Source organism: Gavialis gangeticus, unplaced genomic scaffold, assembly GCF_001723915.1.
Source record: "Gavialis gangeticus isolate Ggan-Ray unplaced genomic scaffold, GavGan_comp1, whole genome shotgun sequence".
NCBI lineage: Eukaryota > Metazoa > Chordata > Crocodylia > Gavialidae > Gavialis > Gavialis gangeticus.
This window is the reverse complement of record NW_017729029.1, coordinates 52,009,429-52,032,322: the sequence shown is the minus strand read 5'-3', so window position 1 is coordinate 52,032,322 and position 22,894 is coordinate 52,009,429. Positions and strand designations below refer to the sequence as shown.

Sequence of the window (22,894 nt, the reverse complement as noted above, 5' to 3'; positions counted from 1 at the left end):
AGCTCTTAACTACAATCTAATGGCCAGTAGTTTTTGCAGAATCCTTAACCTTTTACTAATACTGCTTCACAGAGTGATGCCACGGTGTGCATTTCTTATGCACTAATATTGGGAAGAATGTTAATGCCTACAGGCTGCCTAATCTATCATCATGGAAAACACAGTTTATGTCTGAGGTGCACATCTGAAGCAAGGTTGAACCTTTGATGGAAGGTCACCTTTGCTGATACATCTCCTGCCACCGCAAGTCTGTTTCATTACCTTTGCAAAGTTCGTCACAGTGGCATTTCTTAAACAGGGTTTATCAGGACTGGGAATTAGACAAATTCTGGCCAAGTGCAGGCAACATTATTATTTTATCTTTGATGCATCTGAATCCCTTAATTCCTTCCCACTCAAAATTGGACCAAAGAACATAAAATGAATTGTGTGATAAAGCTCTAACAAACTGTATGTCTCTGAAGGGATGACAGAAACAGGAGGTTCAAGGAGTCATGAACACTGGAGAAGTCTGGGTTTGAATCCAAACTTTTCCATATTTATAATGGACTGAACCAATCCCCAGCTATTGCAAAAGCTGAACCTCAGACACAACTCCAACATTTTAATTAGACCTATATCTCCGTTTAACAAACATTGATAATGCAACTTTTTCATGACCCACTTGCAGTATAGCGCAGTACTTCATCAAAAGGAATGTAATTCTGCTGCCTTTAGATTTATTATACGCTATACAGCAACTGACAGCAGATGAAATTTTGCTTACTTGCTTAAGTGTGCTCTGACCTCTCAACTACTGCATTCTTGGTGATCACAATTAATACAAAGAAATTCATTTATGATTTGGGACAGGGGATGTACTCCCACTGTGCTGGAAAGTAAAATACCTGTTTCCAAGGGGTGAGAGGATGATGAAGACAGACTTTGGAAGCCTGATAATATTTATTAATGAAAATCTTCAAAAGCAATAGATTTGTTTGCTCAGGTATTTTGAGCAACTGAAAGTTTAGATAAAGGTTAGGGAAAGGAATAAATATTTTCTAAAATGATTGACTGATAGCAAGAATAATTTTACAATACTTGAGAAAAATCCCATCCATGTCATATTTTACTCTCTTCAGGACATTTATCTAAGGCACACTGAGTTAACATGGTTTCATTTGTGATGAATATGTATTTCTATTCATAGTCTGATTACCATAATCTCCTGTGATTGTTTCTTCAAAGGAATAATATTTATCATTATTTAAACTTGCAGTTTCTAGACTTTTTTTTAGCAAAAAGCATTAAGCATTATTATTGCATACTCTTGCTAAAAGGACCAGCGCATAGCGCAAAAGGAATTAATCTGCATTATCAATAATTGTAAGATTGCAGCACTTGTTGAAATTACATTTTTATTTCCTCAGATAAGAGCAGCAATATGTAAGGCCAAGTTTCAGCTGTTTTGAAACTCCACAGCTGCTGATGAGTGGATACAGGTTTTCCCATTCCTGATACATATGGAATAGAAAATGAATACTTTGGGCTGATGCTTTGCCTGTCTAAAAATATTGTAATATACTGGGAAAATAGTTCTTTTTCATCCTAGCTTATCATTTCACAGTCATTTTTAATACTGCTCAGGACTATATTATTTTTACTTGGTATACCTGATAAATCTTTAAACTATATTTGGTTTGGCTGCTAGTTTATTAGTGTATTTACTGCATTGAATAGGGTTCCCTGGGGAGATGTTTACTGTAAAACAAGATGATTGTGGTTTTAATGTAAAGTTTCTTTGGTTTCTGGATGTTTTAACAGTCAGGATGGATTTAAAAAAAAAAGAAAAGAAAAAAGAAGAAGAAAATCTTAAGCTTAACCCTATGGTTCAATCTAATGGAATGGACCTAAGCTTGGGAATCAGGATTTCCTGACTGCAAATCCCAGCCCCAGGACTGATTCATTATATGGCCTTGAACACCTTACGTGTTACTCTACCTCTGGGAGATAATATTTGCCTACGCGGTGTGGGAGTTGTGATGATAAATTAGTTACTTGCAAATTATGACTACCAGATAAGTACTACGTGTTACTAGCATGAGTGTGAAAGACTTCTAAACATTGGAAAATAAGAAAACTTCCCTTATGAAGTGCACTCCTTTCTCTTTCACCTCTCTGTTTAACTGAGTGCCAAACAGCTCCTCATGTAATGTATGTTGGAAATGAGGATGCAGTGCTAAATTGTGCCATTAAGCCACTGCTGTTGCTGGTCTCATAAGGGAGAACAGCAGCAGCAACAGGCATTGTGCTTCTTGGTATTGGTATGGGACACAGCATGTCATTTGCCTTTGCTTCTCTAGTCTAAGGGACCAGCCATGGTCATGATAAATAATGCTGTTTAACCACCAAACTTTCTTGAGCACAAATTCTACTACTCGCACCTCTTTATGCTTTATTAACATGGTAACTTTTCATGTCAGAAGGGTATAGTCAGCTAGATTCATCCCTAGTGCAATCCCATTGCTCCTGACAGTTTTTTCAGGGACAAACTTAGCTCCTGTGTTTGGCACTTAGTAAGCCAATGGCATCCCATCCTCATTAGTGAGCTGCCTGACAATAAATATTGCAAGTCTTGCCTTTGAGCACTCATTCCTCCTGGAATGCATATCAGCTGTCTAAGTTATCCACTAACCTGCTAATTACTAACTGTGATTCCTAATTAAGCCCCTTTTCATGTGTTAAATATATAAACACGGATATATATATATATTTAACACACAGTAATTAGCCTCTTCAGTTGCGCAGTAGTAAGCATGCAGATTTCTTTGCCCCATTTGGCTTTGTGCATTGCAGGTATATGGTACAAGTAATACCCGTAAGGTACTGCTGTAAGCAAATTTCCTTTCTGAATTTTCCTCCCTTATCTTAAGCATGTTTCTTCATCGTATTGTGTTTTTTCTGCTTACCTTCTCTCTTATGTCTGCCTAAATGATAGTCTTTAGGAGTTTCCACAGGCTTGGCACCAGAACAGTGCAAATGGAAAGAGATGATTAATAAGTCTTATCTACAGAGCTGTTCTTGTTCCAGAAATGTTTCTGCAAATTATTGTGATGTGTCCAGCTACTTCCAACATACCTGTTGTCCCAGCTCTTATCTTTGTGCTACAACATAGTAATTGTCTAGGCTTTCTCTTTTAAAGATTATTCCTAGACTATGTTAAAATGGTACAGACATGTAGAGCCCTATTTGTTTCTCTTTGTTTCACTCCCTACCCCGCAAAATAGCTATTGTGGTCACATCATTTTGAGGTAAATCACCCAAGTGGATTTATGTGGATGAAGTTTTTCTGCCACAGGAAGGTACATATCAAAAGGAGCTACATTATGGTGCTCTTTGAGGTGTTTTAAAGGAATTATAAATGATCATACTGAGAAAATGGTTTATTCTGATTTTCCTGATGTCGGTGGGAGTCTGGTCTGACAGAGTAATTCAGGACACTTAAACAAGTCTGTGTTGGGAAGGAATATCATTGGACTTGAGCTCCATGGCTCGGTATCCCACTGTGCTATTGACAGTGCAAGCAATGTAGGCAGTGGTGTTTATTGCACTGCTCTAGGCTTTAATGTCATCATTCTTTGCTGAAGAGCGACAGAGCCCTGGACTCATCGTGGCGCTTGTCAGATAAAGGTTCCTCTGTATTTAAACAAGCTTGTTTGTTGGTCTGGAACTAAATTTGTTAGATTCAAAAGATTTGGCATTTAACAAGTCACATTAAAATGGCTTTCCCCTTTGGAAGGCTCTTTGCCTCGGCCTATGCGTTCTACACACCTGCATCCCCTGGTGACATGTGCCCTTAATACCCCCTCTATTACCTTTCTGATAGAATCAATATCCAGAGTTCTCCGAATTCTTAGCAGTAGGGATGCAGGGAATCCCTTATAGCCCATGCCCACAATGTCCTTCACCTTCTTTTACTTCTCAAAATAGATTCTTCCTGTCTCTGGTTTCCTGTGCGTGTTCTTCTGCCTTATCTGGGCAATCATTATTGCTTGATTTTCCTGAAGCACAAAAGGTCTTGGTTTCAAATAGGCTTCAAACCAGTCAGAAAACTATGAATTTACCCAATCTTTATAACTTCCTTGGAAGTATTTGAATGAAGAATCCCAAGGGAGAGAGAAAAATGTTGGCTTCAGCCTTCTGCAAGCTCTGAATCATGCAGCAGGTTCCAGATTTAAGAATCCTTCCACTGCCATGAGAACAGTCTCCCCATTTCCCCACCCCTATGAAAGACTTCTCCTAAAGTTACCTTGTAGTATTAAGAAAGGTACACCTCAGCCTGCCCTGCATCGGGGCTTGATTCCCTGCTGAATTACTTTGTTCTAGTTCTACAATGGTACAGCTTCATTGAACCCACTAGGATTGTGCTGACACAAACTGAAGTGATGCAGCCACGAACTATGCCCAGTATTGCCACAGAAATGCCAACATTGCATCACAGAAGTGAGCAGCCATCAACCAGAAGTACTCTTTTAAGAATCTGCATTAGCTTGTTTCAGTGTGCATTAAAGTGTCACTTTAAAAAACATGCTCTTTAGTTAAAGCTCATTAAAACAGACTGATGTGCATTTTCGTAGCAGCTCACAATGGAGGGCACCTATACATGTACAGCAAGGCTGCTCCGATGCAATGTAATCACAGTGCGTCAGAGCAGACTCCAGCGTCATGTGCATCAGTGTCCCTGTGCTGAAAAATGGCAGTGGGGGCACCTTAACTAAAGCTCATTTGATGAGCTTTAGTTAAAACATCCCCGCCACCATTTTTCAATGCAGGGATGCAATACACATGATGGTCCCACTCCTGGAGCATGTATATAAATGCCCGTAAATTTAATGTGCATTAACTAAAGTGCATTAATGCATGTGTAGATGCACCCACTGTGTTCCATGTATTAGAACTGAAATCATGCAAGTTCAGTTGTATCCCACCCTGAACAAATGCAGACCAAATGTTTCCTGTAAATGTTCCTCTAGCTGACAATGCAAGGCAAGTTCCTTTTCACTCACCCAAATGGACACATCTATTTATGTCGATTTCTATATTTATGGATGACAGGTTGCAGCAATGTAATTTTTGAACATGGAGACTATAGGATTTACTGGATATAGATGGCAAAAGAAAAAGGTAACTTAGTGGCTTATATGTTTCCCCTGCTAGACAAATGTGTGAGCCCAGAAGAGCAGAGCATAGTGTATCATATGCAAGTTATTGGGGTTTCTTAAATAAGCAGGAAATGGATGAAATGAGATAATTTTATTTAATATCATAAGCCTTTGAGCTTAACTGAATGTAATTGGAATTAGAGAGCACTTCAGGGTACTAGTCATTTGCTCGGGCTCTTATTAGTTTTGGCCTAGGTTCTTTACTTCTCCCCTACTTGACACATCTGCTTAACGATTTTGTAGTGCAAACCATACCTCTACTCTGAACAGCATTAATTTACTAGTCTTTAAATCAGTGCTGGGATGAGGAACAAACACTGGGAAACTAACTATAGTTAAACTCCTGGGGCTCCATGTAGCCCCAGGAGTTTAGATATAGTTGGGAAAAGTTCATATCTGACATTCAGGAGAAATTGCACAAGGTGGCCTTTTTGCAGACTCAGTTTGTGTCTGCCCGAAGTGGGTCCACAGCTGGATGGCTGAAGTTCAGTTGTGAACCCACATTCCAGTATTTGATCCCTAACTGCCTGAAGGTGTCTGTAGCCCAGGTAAACAGATCATCAGTGCTCACTGTTGATATTTTAGACACAACCAGGTTGCAGTCCTGTTTGCCAGTCTGAATCTCTGCCTCTTAGAAGGACCCAGCAAAATACATTAATCCTCTTCCATTTGTGATATGAGATAGTGATCTAGGATTCACCTTATATGGCCCATTAAGATTATGAGTTATTTAAAATTAATGATGCTGTTTTCTATTAACTTCTTTGGTGTCAATCATGAAGGGATGCCAAGAATGTTCCGATTTGGTCAACTGGACATAATTAAACAATGATGTCATCACTGGTGATTTTTGCTACCTCATCAATACCAAATTTAATCTTGCATAGGGTAGACTTCCTTCTGGTTGAACAAGCTGTTCAAATGGAAAGTTTTTGCATAGCTGGATTTGGGAAGAGTCTCCTGAGGTTTCACAGATGGATGAAGTGGGTGAAATGCTCTCTTCAACAGTGCTAGTAGGGCTAGTCAGAAGAAGCCCAGGTCAGAAGGAATGGCATGAAAGAGGAGCCAAGATATAGGCTCTGCAGTGAAGATACGGATTGTATCTACGTTTTAGTCTGCCCAGAGAAAGCAGTGAAACTATGTCACTGGGGCATAAGGAGAGTGCAGCTCTCTGCTGGATAGCTCTGGAATATTTCAAATGCACAGGCAGCTGGAGTGGTGCACAACCCTTTCCCAGACTTTGCTTTTCCCTCTGAAGCCTCTGAATTTAGTGAAGTATATAGCCACTTACTTAAAGGTTTCACTATGAAAGAACATGTGAGCCTATTTCAGTTACAGAAAGGTGTGTTTTGACAGGGATTAGATTTTGGGTATCACCAGCATCTCTAGAACCAGTAGAAGCAGCTGACAATGACTGGTTTGAATGTTAGGCCTCCAACTGAGTTAGACTGGGTTATTTAGGTGATTCTGGTGAGGGCTTGGCAGTAGTATTCATAAACACATTTTAAAATCATCTCCTTACCAACATTACAGAGAAGGATATTAGTTTCTCTTGGGTCAGCTGTTATTCACAGACTTTGGTTAAGTTTTATATGGAACAGTTGAACTGATACTGGCAACACAACCAAATCAAGCTTTTCCTGAATGGCTTGCTACCAGAAATGAACTAGAAACACTGTTTGTCCCTTTTCCCCTTAAAAGAAAAAAGCCAATGTTTGCTTTAAAATATCAACAAAATCTAGGCAAACCTGATATAGTGGGTTCTATGTGCGGAAAACTAAAAGTATCCATGGGACCTGAGCACCTGGCTTCTGCCCATGTCATGGTAACTTTTGTGAAACACTCATATCAAAATAGATTTATTGGCAAAAGCAAGGAGGAAGGACAGAGTCAATATGCTGGCTTGCTCATGAAACCATTCAGTCCCTAACATAGATCCTGCAGACAACCCCAATTTATATTGCTGTGACGTTAAACAAAGGGAACCTCACTCTTTGAATTAAAAATATCCCTCCTTAAACCATCCTGCTGCTAAATATATCAAGACTCTCAAGGAAAGAATACAATTGAAGCCCGGAACATGTTGTTCATACAAATAACTCGTAATGGCTCATGATGTGCATTGCAGAAAGAAGTTGTTGACAACAGTAAGCATGGAGAGGTTTGAAGGGCTGAGGAAAGTGAAAGTGGGTGTGGGGAACAAGCTAAAATTGTGGCGGGGTGGGTTAATACTAGGACTGTGCAAAGCTTCGGACTCTGATTCGATTCAGCAGAGATTCATCCCGATTCAGTGGCCAAATCTCCAAATCAAATGAGAGGACCCTTTAATCTCTCTGAATTTAATTGAATCAGAACCCTCCAAAACAATTTGGAGAGATTCGGAAAGAGTTGGAAATTTGGACATAGACACAGCTTTAAATATTTTATCTACATACCTCTACGTAGCAGGGGCTCATGAGTGCTGCAATGCTGGGGCTCATGGAGTGTCCCACAGAAGTGTGGGGGGCTCCCCAGCATGCTCAGCAGCAGACCTGAAAGTGGACCAGAATCCCTTCCAGTCCACTTCCAGGTCCTCCAGGGAGCACACTGAAGGGCCCCTCGCACCCTCCCAGCTCACCAACTGGTGCCTCCTGGGTTGGGGGTTCCCCCCATGGCCAATTGCTGAGCTGGGGAGGTACAGGGGGGCCCCCCAGTGCACTCCACGGCAGACCCGGAAGTGGACCAGAAGTATTTCAGGGTCCAGGGGCAAGGGACCGGGGCAAGAATGGGCTGCCTCCCGCCTAATAAGAACCAATTATGAAACAACAAGACATGGCAGGGGAGTGGGGTGGGCAGTTAGCCCAGGAATAGGTGGGTGGGCCAACATCAGACCAGCTCCAAGAGCACCCCCAGTTATAAACAGTGATCCGAATCAACGAATCAAATCACTGTCCCTGATTCAGGCCAAATCCAAATCAAATAGGGCCCACTTTGCACACCCCTAGTTAATGCACTTTATTTATATAGAACCATGGGAAATTAGTTACGTGGAGGAAGGCACATCATTTTCCAGTTAGCTGGGGCATTAGAAGTAAATGACAGACCTCTCAGTAAGACAAGAAAGAACACGCGAGGCTGACACAGCAAGGAGAACTGTTGTGGGAAAAGTAGAGAGAAGAGATCAGATGGGGAGAAAGTGGTGGAAGGTAAAGGGGTTTGCAAAGGCCAGAAGGAGCGATATGCAGAGGATAGACTGCTGATGGAATCTGGAATTCTTTCAGGCTGAAGGTAAAGGTAGCTATATGTTCAGGTGAGAAAAAAAGTTTGTGAATAACTTCCCACTCCTTTTTCTGCTTTGAAATGGCAACTACTGGACAGTCACATCTACACCCACACCAACAGATCCATACAATGAGGTGAGAATTAAAGACGTTTCATGTAAGATTTCCTGGTTTTGATGGAGCCAAATATGACTTAAGAACTTCAGCTGAGACCAGGAAACACAGAACCCAGAGTATGGTGTTAATGGAAGACTGTGATAAAATTTGTAATTCTCATTATATTCATTTTTATTGCATTGCGCCTGGCATATACATGGCCAGGGAGTATATATGTTTGCAAAAAGACGGACCAATGCAAGATGTGCAAGTTCCCAAATGGAGTCAGAGAGTTTATGAACTACAGAAACCTAATTGAACATTTTTTGAGTGAAAACCTTCTAAAATCATGGACTGTTTTTTCTTTGTTCAGAGCAAACACAAGATTCATCTGTTAATGAAGTGAAACAGGTGTAGATATTCATTATTCAGTAGAATCAAATGTTTAAAAAAATCCAAATCTTTACATGCACAGCTTTGATATATTGCCATTAGTTGTATTTATGAGTTTTCAAATGAAAATTCTTCATTGGTAACTGATTACCAATTCTACAAGATTGAGTATCTTTGCCATAGATCTTCCTCCTGCATGCACTGGAATCATAACACTGTCTGAGACATCACAGCCATCTCTGTAAAATATGATGTTAAGGAAGACTGAGTTCATTGTGCTATACATACGTAAATGTCTTTCTTTTAATGGTCTCAGGGGAGAGGGGATGCCAACAAAGATTCCCAACCAGAACATGTATTAATTGTCACCACCTTTCATGAGCTAGTGAAGTGCGTCCATACAAAGGAAAAACATTAATAATCAATGAGCTTTAGGTAGCTAGAGTGCAGACATTTTGGTTGGGGGAGGGGAACAGGGGGAGAAGACTCCTGCAAAGTTGTAATAGTCTTAATGCAGGATCTAGCAAAAGAGCAGAGATCAGATCCTGCCCATCACTAACTCCCTGGACTGAATTGGAATCGTAGCAGATTTTCTCCATTGTAAGTGAGGTTAGACTGTAGCCCATGTTGTTTAGAATCAGATGTATCCTGACAGTGAAATCTAAGATTTGAGCTCAGAATAGCAACTGCCATCACTCAAAGCTCCTGCATGTGTTAAAAGGATTGCCGGTCTCAAAAGCAGAAGGGGAGGGAGGGGGCAGTTTGCCACACAGCACTATTTATATATATATATATTTAAAGATAAAAAAATGAAGCTGTTCCAGCTTGTGTGTGTGTCTGTAAAGAACCTCTGAGCTTCCAGGGTAAGAAACCCCAAACTGTAAATAAATTATTGGATTAAGAGCTTTTATACATGAATTATTTAGACAGAATCCTAGCCCACTAGGAAGTGTCTGTGCCGGAAATGATACGTTCCTTTGGCACCCATGGTGTGAGATCTCAAGTAGGTGACCTACACTTCCTGAATTGATGCCCTTCTAAATAGGAAGTAATTGGAAATGTCCTATGGTCTAAACATCGTGAAAATAAAAAGAAGGGTCAATAAACACAGGCTAAATTCTACAAGACAAGGAATACAAATCAGTATCTCGGAGCTCCTGCATAAGCTGCCTTAGGGAAGGAGATTACCCTCCCCAGCTTCACTACAGTTAGCTCCCGGCAGTGCGCTCAAGTTTTATCTGCAGCCCAGTCTCAGTTGTTCGCAAGGAATGAATTGCAGTTTGCTAGCATAAATTTCCCACTGTGCAGCTCTTTGTTCGTTTCATGCTGCTTCTCTGCTCTGTTGAGGCTGCTAAATGAGTCAATATTACCTTAATATAAGCATGGGAAGTGTAGTTAATGTTATTAAACTCCATATTTAAAAACATTTATTGAAATAAAAGTGAATATCAGCAAAATATTCTCCTAAGGGACATGCCTCCAATAATCAGCACAATAACTTAATTGGCATTCTGGTATGCAGTGGTTGGGTCTATGCCAATTAACGACCCATTCCTGCAGTGTCTATGCAGGCAAGACTCCCATTGGATTCTGTCCATCTTTTGAAGCTGATGTGAGTTTTGCTCAAGAAAGGACTGCAGAATCAGCCCTTTGCTCGTATACGCTCCAATAGACCCATAAACATGCCCAGTAGGGCCATCAGAAGATCTTCTGGACTAGATTCCAATCGGGCTTACTTATTAGTGGAATAATTCTGCTGAAGTCCATGGAGTTGCTCAGATTTTACAGCAGTATAAAATAAATCAAAATCTGGCTCCTACTGTATTGATATTTTTTTTTGGTCTTGGACTGATTGCAGGCTGTTGCTACTATATTTCCATTCAGGCCACTTAATTTTATTTAAACCTATTCTAAAATCTTCAGGATTATTTTGCTTTGTTTTACTGTTAAATGACGGTGGGGTTTGTGTGTTTGTTTTCCTTTCTAGGATTTTCCATTCTTCAGGCAATTATGGAGGCAGCAGTGCAGAACAACTGGCAAGTGACAGCCAGATCCGTGGGAAACATAAAGGATGTTCAAGAGTTTAGGCGAATCATAGAGGAAATGGACAGACGGCAAGAAAAAAGATACTTAATCGACTGTGAAGTAGAGAGAATAAACACCATTTTGGAACAGGTAACTTCCTGGGTCTGCACTCTTGTGTCACAGACTTCATTTCCATTTTTGGGAGTTTTGGTTTTGGAATAGTCTGGTGATAGAAATGAATTAAACGACTATTAAACCAGGAGCCCAAGAACCTGCCAATTATCCTTATAAAAATAACAGTCCTGGAAGCATTCATGTTTTGTGGCAACTCTGCTCAGTGTAACCCATCAGAAAACATCTCTGTAAATTTTTTTTTTTTCTACAAACGAATAGAGATTTTTTTTAAAAAAAGGGCCAAATCCTAAAACCCTTCACTCATAGAAATAGCCCTAGTCCCATGTGGACTACTCATGTAGGTAGGGGGTTGCCAGGCGTGGGGTGGCTGAGCAGACATTGCACAGCATTCACGGTTATCTGTGCAAGAACCATGGGGACTGGGAAAGATCGGGCTCCTGGTAGCTTTGGTAACCTTCCCAAAGCAGGTATGAATGAAGTGAGGCCATGGTCCTATCCTCTTCACTACTAACCAGTCTAGTGCTCTGGACTGAGGAGGGCATGCAGCAGGAGCACTCCCCCTTCACACCAATACAAACTAGTTCTTCACTGTCTGTACTCTAGGTAGTAGCTAAAAGCTACAGCAGAGCCATGTGATTTGATGGAGCCCAACCCATGAAGGCATGTAAAGATTTGCTTATTATTAAGACTGCAAAACCCTCTAATTAATGCCACTTCATAAATCTAACTGCATCTTTACGGTCTGGAAGAAATCAAAAGTAACGTGCAAATTTCATGAAGCATTAGCATACTCTTTTAGAAATCCTATGCCATCAGCTGTTAGCAAACTAACCTCAATACCCTAAACAAAACCAATGAATTGCAAGAGACGTGAATCAATTCCGACAGCGTTCAATTTCAATGAAGCCCTGAGCTTGAATCGGCTTCAGTCCCTGGAATTATAGGGCCGGGCACTGCTGACTTTGAATGATATAGGAGTTTTGCTGTTGACTTAATTGCGAGAAGGATCAGGTCCCTGCTGAAAATTCAAAGCTAGTGCTGTTATGTGCAGGGTAAGTATCAGGCAATTTATCATAAGCGTCCCTTCTGTCCTAGCAATCCAATTCAGCCTGAAAGTTTGAGTGCCTCAGAGCAGTGTCCAGAAAAGAGAACTGCTGGAGACATGCGTAACGGGCTCCAAACGGATGGGAGTTTGCCCTGATAATGCCAACCAGCAGAATGAGATGGTTTGGCTGCATAAGCTTTTCCTTGCAATTAATCACTCTGGTCTGAGTCTTCTTCCAAGCCAAGTCCAAGGCATTGAGGCTTGGGGGTTCTTGGTTGCTCCCCGTGTCCTGATTCTGGGAGATGCTGGCCTCTCGGGACCTTGTGTAATGTGTGCACAGCCCCCACGACTCCCCTCCTTAGCAATGGCGTCTCGGACTCCATCACCTTGACTGCCACTGGTACAGTCAGGAGACAGGACTTCCTCTGAAGCAGACAGCCTCCCAGATGACTGATGGGAGATGGACAGGACTGTATCTCTGCAGAGAAATAGCCTAGTGAAAAAAAAACTGCACAAAACACAGCTGCGAGCCAGACACACAGCTAGGCACGGGGATCCAAAATACCTCCTCCCTCCCTTAGCAGTTGATTGGGAGGGAGAGGGATTTCTCCTTCTCACAAGCACCTCATAGGAGTTGTAATAAAAGTGCACCTTTGTGAGAGCTGTGCAGTGAGGAGCGAACTTAAATGTCCATAAAAGTGACTTACATAGAACTTAAATGTCCATAAAAGGTATATAGAAGTTGGGAAGGAATTTGAGTTTTTTCCTGACCAGGCAAATTCTTGGTTTCTACCTGTGTGAGGAATGCAGATTTGCCCTGTCCCAAGTCCCTCTTTAGCCCTGGGCCTAACTGTCTCCAACATCAGTCAGTCAAATGTGGAGCATGGTTACCCAGGGAATGCTTTGGTTGTATCACATTAGGACAATGGGGTCCTGGGAGGGGTGTGCCTCTTCTGCACTATGGTAATACAAAAAATATAGTAATATGAACATGGATCCACTTTTGGTCCTCTGGTCTTCTATCACTGGGAGATGCACAGAGCAGAACATGGGAAGCCTGGGGATTTCTTTCTTTCATGTGCTTGAGTTCTTACTTGAAGCACCATAGCGCAGTCTGAAAGCATCGCAGGCACCAAGTGGAGCCAAGTATGAACCATGAATGAACTTTGGGCCCAGCCTCTGATGAGGGCAGGCCCTTTTTTTTCAAACTTCTTAACCCCACATCCATTCGCCTCTTTCATTCTCTATTTATTTGTACTGCATGAATGAGAAAAAATACAGAGGACCCATTCCGGTGGTCAAAATGATAGCTGCGTGTTATCCCAAACCTCGAGCAAAATGGATTGATAATCTGTTTTCTCCTGCAAAGGCACTGACTTCAAATCTGCTGGTGTTATGTTTTTTATTAAACATTTGATTCACCTTTCCATCTATTGATCTATTAATCATGAATCTATAGTTTTAAGTAATCCAGTCGCACAGAATCTGACTAACTGGTTAACCATTTTACAATATGTATTATGGCCTGGATTCTGCAGATATCTAATGGGACATAGGTACCATTGCATATGTGAGTAACTCCACTTGATTCTACAGAACTACTTGTGTGTAAAATTACTTGTGTGTGTGTGTGTGTGCTCACGTGCACATGCAGAATTGTGGCTAAAACTAGATCCTGAGTAATCTGGTCTTGAAAGGAAACAATCCAGTTAGTAAAGCAAACCAAACACCTTTTCGATAAATATTCCGGCATTTACTGTATCTTTAAAATAATGGCAAAATTGCAGATAAATATATATCTCTATATAGCACTAATCCACAAGTATTCCCCCCACTACCTGACTTTACTGGGACCATTTACCTGAGTAAGAATTGCAGGTTTGTGTCCTGTATCATGATACCTTGTGAAAAAAATATGTATAGACAGCCACTACCAGAGTTTTCTGGTCCAAGACTCAAGAACAATGGCATTCTTTTCTACAGGTAACAATGTTGGTATACCCATGGGCTGACTATAGAACAATTCATTTTAAGGTTTTTATTTTGTCTTTTCAAATTAGCTCCTTATCTTGTCATAAAGTTAATAAAAATCTTACAAAAATTCCAAGAACCCTTAGAACTCTCCAGCTGAGACACTCAAGGGGATCATAAGATGTCCTCCTTTGAGACAACTGCAGTTTGCTGATAGTACGCTGCTGTGGGAAAAGATAGCTTTGGATCTGCATATTGCAGTTTGGAGTTTTTTCTGTTTAATAGTGTTAAAAGTGTTTTCTGCCAAAAAGTGAACTGAACAGACACTGGAATATGAGTAAAGTGAGCACTTGCTATTGCATTTATATATCTTTGCATGCGTCATTAATAGTCTTAATACCCTATATATGTATGTGTTCGTGTGTGTCTACACACACAACTATACAGAGGTGATGGAATCTGGAATTCTTTCATACATATATACACATACACACACACACACACCTATACAGAGGTGTGTGTGTGTGTTTATATATACACACATATATATGTATGTGTATATATGTGTGTGTGTGTGTATATACACATGTATAGTTGTATATGTATGTGTATACACACACACACATATATAAGGCACTTAGACTGTTAATGTTGATGAGTGATAATTGCGGTACTCTTAGAATAGATGCAGGCCAATACACATTAAGAATTTGAGTGCCCAGCATAAATGTTAATCTTAAAGGAACCAAATTTTCAGGATATGCCTGGCACACTTCCCCCAAAACTCAACCCGCATTCAGTTGAGTCCCCCCAGAATCTCTTGTTGCTTTTCAATATCTTGGTCTCAGAATATAATTTAAGCAATACATGCTTCAGATTAACTGATATAATATCAGCAGCATGTACTGCAGTCACATCAACAGGATGTGCACTTTCAGTTAAACTGGCAACTGATTTCTGAAAAATAGCTCTTTTGAATCTCACTGAGATGCGACACGTGTGACATTTTAATATTTTAAACATAAATGGCACTTTAAGTCATAGGGGCTGGAGTAATTTTGTAAAGCACCCAACTTCTCGGTCAGATTAGATTGGCTGTAGTTTGCAGCTGGAAAAACTATGTAAGAGAGGTTAAGCGACAATGTTTATAAAGAGATTTATTCCAATATATTAGTTGATCAAAAGTATGTGACCTGTGGTATTTTGTTAACTGACCTACTTATATGTGTGTATGTGCAGTGAGCCCACAGTGAACATCCCAAGTCCCAGGGATTTTGTACAATTTTGTCTTTTAAAAATGAAATTTACTGGTCACATTCAGTACCCAAAATTCTCCCTGCCATTCATAAGTTTATTAAATGAAAATAATTGTTTTTCAAATTATCGTTAAGATTTAGCCTGAGGATCACTCCTTTATCTGTGAAACCCAGAGAGGAGAGAGGCCCATTTCCCTCCTTACTTGACAACTAGATGATTATCTAATTTAATCATCTAGTTGCTTCTCACACTTACTGATATCAAAAATTGCTGCTCTGCAACATTAATAACCTCCCATCTCTCCTTGTCCCTTGATGCTAAAATGCTCCAATGTTCTTTCGCAGATAGATATGCAATTTTGTTTTTCATGAACAGAAAGGCATCTTGTTCTGGGAACAGCATTCGCTTTTAGAATTAGACTCTATATTTAGAGACAAATCTTTGGATTCAGAAATATTTTTGTTTGTTTTTTTATTCCCAAGATAGCAAGTTGCATTTCAGACTAAAGTGGTTTTGTGTCCATTTAGAAACAAATCCCCTAAGGAAAAATAAGGAGGTAGAAACTCCACTCAAGGTCAGAATAGTGAAACATTACAAAAGACTTGTTTATTCCAGAGAATATATGTTGTTCATCAAAAGGAGGCTATCTCCAGACAAAATCATAAGGCTTAGGCTCCAGGGCAATCTCAGTATTGAATGGAGGCATCTGTGAACGAAACGTAAGTAATACTGCAGGATAGAACATAATGCACGACATTTGAAAAAGATGGTCAAATTGCTGAAAAGCCTTCAAGTGAAGTGTCCACAGGAGCAACAAGGGGGATCTGATTGACTGAACTCTGTTCAGTGGAAGTATATAACATGATTTGACTTTTGAGTCTGAAATTTGGAGATTAAGAAGATGGCCTACAATATTTTGATACAGCCATCCCTGTAATACTTTAAAGAGCCTTCAGTGACATGCATGGAAGTTTGGATTTATGGCATTTTCAAAATAAATAACAACAAATTAGTATTTATGGTGCACAGTTAATGCTCATAAAAACAAAAAAGAAAGAAGAAAAGTCCATGTGCAAAGATTGTCCTGTTTTCACATTGCACATCATATGTGCTATAAGTCGGCTGGGTTACACTGTAAAGCTAAATTACTGTACTGGCATGTCTGCATTCTCCCAGAAGCACTGACAGCTTGCAAACAAGCAAACTGGTATATTAAGTGTAAGGTGCTGAGAGACTGGGTATTCTCTGCCTGCTTTTTTCTTTTCCCCCATTGAGGATCAGATTTCTCATAGGAATCACAGAGCTCCAGGGCACTGGTAAGGGCTCTCCCACAGAGTGGTCACCTTCCAGGATTTTGTCTTCTGTAGGCCTTGGTTTGCCAGGGAAAGGGTTTCAGTGAGTTTCAGCATGAGGCACTGAGGAAATATCTAATCTATATACATATTTAGTGACTGGGAAAAAAACAAACAATTTACATGTTCCCAGTAAGCTACAAATTTGACATGTTGGACATTTGCTCATCAAGTGTTCTGAGTATTGAGAAAATCTAGTATTTACATTGGAATCTGAGATTACCAAGAAACAACCTATTGTTTCCCCAACACAGATTATACCAGTCCAAACACCCTTAAGTCCATTTGGGAAACAGGAAGGGAGGACAGGAATTCAGAAGCATTGTGTTCATTTCTGCCTTGAAAAAAACAAACTGGACTTGAGATCTCCCATTACATGAAATGGGAATCACCTGGGGATCATCTATATGAGATGTTCACTGCACAGCAGGCTAATTAGTTGTGTTCTATACATCATGTGTCTACACATGTACCCCCTATTAGGCTGAAGTAAACTATTTTACACCACAGCAAGATACCACTTGCAAATACAAGTACTATTCTGCAACAGCGTGAAAAATGCAGCAGAGCAGATGAAGACACTGCCCCGGCTACCTGGGGCACAAGGATGTTTCAGTGCATGGACTGCCTGCTGGCTAGCCCGACGCTGAAGTACCCTCGTGTCCCAGCCAGCCTCTCTGTAGCACATTGGGCTGGGGGGAGCAGCCCTGGACTGGCAGGCTGACCCCCTGTGCACTGCTTGAACCCTGCTCAGCATGCTGTGATCCCAGGCACACATGTAAATGTATGCCTGGGAACAATAAACGTATGCCATAAGCACCAGAGTTTATTGCATCACATTAATATTCACATATAAATGCGCCCCTGAGGTCACCACTCTTCAAGACCTTAGCTAGCAATATTGGCAAAATTGAGTGAAGTATGCATGAGCACCAGTGGCTACAGCCATATATGCCTGAAGGGCCTGAAGCAACCAGGAACTAAACTAAAAATGAAACTGCAGACGTGGTAATGAGCTATAGAGAAGGAAACGCTCTTTTCAGACCAGAATAATTCTCCGAACATATCAAACCGTTCAGACATTCCCGTGGGATGGATTCCCTAGCTTGTAAATGTTAATTTTTTTTTAAAGGACACCATCTAGTTCTCATAAGATTTCCCAGATTCAAAATGACAAGGATTTAACAATCAGAATTATTTGTACAGCAGAGTGATTAAGCTCACTTGGATTTTAACAGATTCTGAAATAAAATGACTCAAAGGCCAGTAAAATCACAGTTCAGAGCATTAATTACATGATTAATAATGATACTATTAAAACAATTTCAGCGTCATAAGTGTACATTCTGCTGTACAGTAGACAAGGGGGCTGACTTTTATTTTTGCTGGGGGGTCCAAGATGATGGACGTGTGAAAAGTTTTACGCATTTCAGGTGACAGTCCTCTGCCTGAGGGGGGCCAGGGCCCTTGGGCCCCCACATATTCAGCACCTCTAATAGTAGATCAGCTTCAACAAAAAATCTTTTGCCCTGCTCCAAAATCTGGTCTCTGGTGAGACCTTGTATTATTCTGCCCTGGATTCACACTTACCGTTTATGGTTAATCAGTCATGTGTATCCACCCGCTGTTGATCTTCTGCATATTTTTACCATGGTACATATTATATGTGTGTATGTGCAATGAGATAGGTATATTCATGTAGATAATGGTGTAAATTAATTGTATGCATTTTAGGCCAAAATCTTTTGTAGTTGCAATGGGGTAAGTAGGGAAATCGTATAGTGTTCTTGAATTAGCTGGAATGAATAGAATTAGCTTGAATTTGGATGGTTGACAATGCATTTTCTGAAAGAAAGCTAGAACTATTTGCTTTGAACTTCAATTAATAGGTATCTAGAAAAACAATTTTTTTCATTTGTTGTACGACTAGTCATGTTTTGTTTCCTTTCTAAAGCTCAGAAATCAAATGTTCATTTGTGGTTGTTCTTGCCAAGTACTGTCAGCAAGTCTTTTTGCATGCGTTATTATTTAAACAGTATCTACATTGTGCAAACTACTTCAGTAGTTGGCACTAATTGTTCCCCTTGTTGGCAGCCTTAGTAGAAAGACCAAGGGCTGAGAGGACCATTAAGATACTCTCAGATTGCTGGAGGTGCTCAGGTCTGATATTAGGAGAGAAGCTGTACTGATACTTTAGGATAGTATATGGTCTAGAGAAAGCCAGTTTGGATCTTTGTGGCTATCTTGGTGGTTTCTTTTATTAACAACATTCGCAAGACATGTTTTATGGTAATATTAAATAAAAAAGAGAAGGAGAGAGCAGGATGGATGCCTGGAACTTGCTCAAAAAAATGACCTGTTCAGTTTTATCTGAATCAATGTGGGTGGTCATCTCACCATCCCTAATTGCACTGAGAACCTTTTCCACGTCACTTTTACCACTTTGAACCAGGCTGGATTTAAATCCCTTGCTCACTTCTCTTTAAAAACCAGTGTTGCATAAGATGCTGCATTGTTACCGTCCTAACAGTTAATGTAGTTCTTTCTTTGCAAAATAAAGGATAAACCCTTTCATCTTTTCAGGCATTGCTTTAATTTCTGCATCTGTCTCTCAAATAGAGTTTAATGCTTGAAACTCTGCTTCCACCCAAAGTCTCTCCTTAATTAGTTTCCAAGGCAACCATCAGGGAGACAACTCAGTTGAACCAACGGAGAGAAGAAAGAAACACAGAATAAAAAATGAACAGTAATAGTGTAATACCCTTGTGCAGACGGATGATATACATAACTAGGGGCAGCATGAGAGTGCTGGTATCTCCATGAGCTCCTTTATAAGGGGGCACCCTAACTCAGGAGAAGCAAAGCTGTAGGGGCCTTATGTCTTTCCTTGCCAATACCCAAGTCAGGACACATTGCTTCACTGCTGTACAAAAGCATTAGATACGCAGAAGAGGAAGAGGCGCCACCAGTCCTATTCAAACCCCAAAGGCCCATGAAGTTCCCATGTGAGTTTTCTGGAGCATTAGCACAGTAAATTTTAAATAGTAAGCTCTTCAGGGCCAGGATTTGTCTCAGGGTCTGTAGCTTTCATAGTCTGGAGAGCAATGGAGGTATTTAACAACCAGTGTGTATAGCTTCTGGAGTAGAGGTGCAGCTCTGCTGATCCAAAGCAATGGAAAGTGTTTCAACTAAATGCTGCATCCTTGCAAGTCTGTCATCCTCAGTCTATCTACATTCATGCCCATGATACTTTACTAACGCACCCCAGCTTAACATTGACTTCACGTGTACAATGACATATTCTAAGTGAGAAGAGAATCGGGCCCTTTATGTCCTCACCTAAGCAACTCCCTTTTTCATGCAGGTGTAGCAAACAGTGTGGGCTGTGTGACTTGCAGTTTATTCAGCAGCCAACTTGCCTGGTGAACTTTAAGAATGAAAATAGCATAAGAATTTAAGAGGAAATCGTGTGCTACCAGAGGGGAGGAAAAATCCCGAATTGCTACATGCATAAATTGTTATATCAGCAAGCTTGTTTGAGTATTTGCTGTTGGAATTCAGTTCCTTCAAAATATACTTGTGGACAGAATTATCAGTGATAGGTATGATCCCTTAAAAATAGCCAATATTCCTTTACCTCCCAAGAAATTGCAAGTAAAAGAACAGTTAAGGGAAAACAATCCTGTAATATTACTGTCCTCTATGAGTAAAAAGTCTACATTGCAGTATAAAAATCTAATAAAAATGAATTAACTCTTCATAATTTCTCCTGGTTCCGGTTTTATACACCCAGTTATACAGGGAACTCAGATACTACAGAGCTCTGTTTATGATTAAGTAGAATAAACCTTTAAAACTCCTTTAATGTATTGAGAAGAAAAGATTGTGTATAATTCCAGTTATAGTGAACCTCCATTTACAGTGAAGTGCTATAAAATTGTCTTCCCTATAGGAGGTTGCAGTGTATTTTTAATTTCATAAGGCCTTAAAAAATGAAAGTAAATGTTTAAAAGGAAGAGAAGGTGGCTGCAGTTCAGTGTTTTTCAGCCTGCTTGAAGGCAATTCTCTGCAGTACAAACCCCCTTTCAAAAGATTCTTGTGTGAGCACTGGGACTGAATTACTGCGACACTTCTGGGTTATATCCAAATAATAGTTTGAAGTGATCCTGACGTGGTTGCTGAATACAGGAAAGCTTTATATAAGAAGAATTCTCTTTCCAAGGACCCTCATTCACATCGAAGAACCCTTGCTGTGAATACAGCATTTGCCTTGTAATTCTAATGAAAAGTGCAGGGAAAGCAGGGCATTTCTGAATAGCTTTTCTGAAAAATGTTTGACTTGATTTACCTGCTCACCTTTGTATTGGCAGCTCCTAGGATTGAAGGAATTAATTTCTTCACTGGGTCACAAGAAGAGTCAGGTGTTGGTTGTGTAGGGTGGTCTGCATTACTAAGAACCAGCAGAGTCTTTCAACATAGTTACATGAAGTTTAAGGCTACAAGGAACTATTAGGTGATGTAATCTGAAGTAATGCATATTACAAACCAAAAAGTTTTACCTGGACTATATTAAGCCCTAAAAATATTTTAGTTATACTAAAGCATTTAGTCATCTGGAGCCTAATTGTACAGCTCTGGCAGTGAGCAGGAGGAGCCTATTGTGATACCAGTGCATGAGAACCCTGCAGGAGCTGGGAATCAATTAGGTAAGAAAAACCCAAGTCCTTGGACAGCCCAGCCACAGCTCAGGAGAAGGGTATGGCTTGCTATGACCACTGCTCATACAGTGTAGGCTATGGTGCTTACTTATTCCACTGTGGAAAAATAAGCTGCCTGAAATGGGCCCTTTAAGGTCATCAAGCAGCTAACATTGTCTTATTGTTGCAGAGAGTAATAAGTAAATATTATGAGACTGTGCTCTGACAGTCTTAACAGTGTGAACAGTGAGAAGAAAAGGAGGAAGATCCCCTGGTAGACCTGGTAGCAGAAACAGAGATCAGCTGCGTGCTGGGATCACTGCCTTTCTTTACTTGACTGCTGCCCAGCGAGATTGGGGAAGTGCAGCAGGTGTTCTCTGGGAAACCTGGGCTCGCTCACCTTTCTGCCCACAGATCACATCTCCCATTGCATGTTTCCCTCACATCCTGGGGCAAACTATGTGGGTCCTGGAAAAAAGAAATCACAGACATTGCGAAACGGAGGGGGATTTCATCAGTCAAACCACGTGTGGGTCTAATCGGCGCAGCTACTTCAGACAGATGGCTTGATCAAAACCTGTGCAGAATGCAGAGTGCTTCATGTTAACACTGTTCAAGGTTGTCCCATGCTTAGGACTAAAAAGAGTCTAGGCAAGCTGAAAAGTGGGTACTGTTGCCTTACCACCACAGCCCTCACCGACAGTTACTGGCAAGCGCCTTTGGACTCAGGTGATAGGTTAAATCTGTACTCAGCCTTGACCGTATAGGGCTTTTCTGAATTACAGCTTTACCTTTTGGTCTAAGGAGGCTTTGGCCACTGTTCACCATGTGGTAGATCAGCTGTTAAGGGGAATGGAGAGGTTTACCCTGTATGTACTGATGACATTTGTATTTTATCTGACCAAAAAGAACATGTTTTTTGATCAGAAAGGTCCTTGCTTGCCTGCAAAAGTAAGGACCTTGAATATAAAGGTGGAAAAGTATAAAGTAGGGGTGGCAGGAGGCAGCCACAGAAAATCAGAACCTGCAAAGGAAGGAGGTAAGGACTAGTGAACTCCCCAAATCAAAAAATAGGCCCAATTCCTTGTTGGAATGGCAGGGTTAGTTTGGGGGATTTATATATGAAATCTTCCGTTACTCATTTATTAAGGCCTCTATCCTGTGAAATAATATCCCATTCGACCTCCCTAGGAGCTCCCATCACTGCTTTGTATCAAAGTGACAGTCCAGAAAAGATCATCTGACCTGAACAGAATGAAATACCTTTCTGCACGCTGAACGATGCCTTAAACAAAGATCTAGTCCCAGTGACTCCTAGTTTTGACAAACCTTTTGTTTTTCTTCAACCCTTCGAAGACAGGGCTGTGTACTGTGCTAATGCAGGCTGGTGCTAATAGAGAGCTCCAACTATATAGGCATTTGATCAATAAGCTGTTTCCTAGGGAAGAGAGCTATGCAGCGA

At 40.6% G+C, this 22,894-nt stretch overlaps 1 protein-coding gene across 4 annotated transcripts in view; it reads left to right on the top strand.

Annotated features, from left to right (window-relative positions):
- GRIA3 (glutamate ionotropic receptor AMPA type subunit 3) overlaps positions 1 to 22,894 on the top strand; it is a 316,978-nt gene that overhangs the window by 133,589 nt on the left and 160,495 nt on the right. For all 4 annotated transcript variants that reach the window (XM_019521579.1, XM_019521580.1, XM_019521581.1 and 1 more), the window contains exon 4: positions 10,938 to 11,125. In XM_019521579.1, the coding sequence (XP_019377124.1) occupies positions 10,938 to 11,125 (188 nt within the window). The remainder of the gene's footprint in view (positions 1 to 10,937; positions 11,126 to 22,894) is intronic.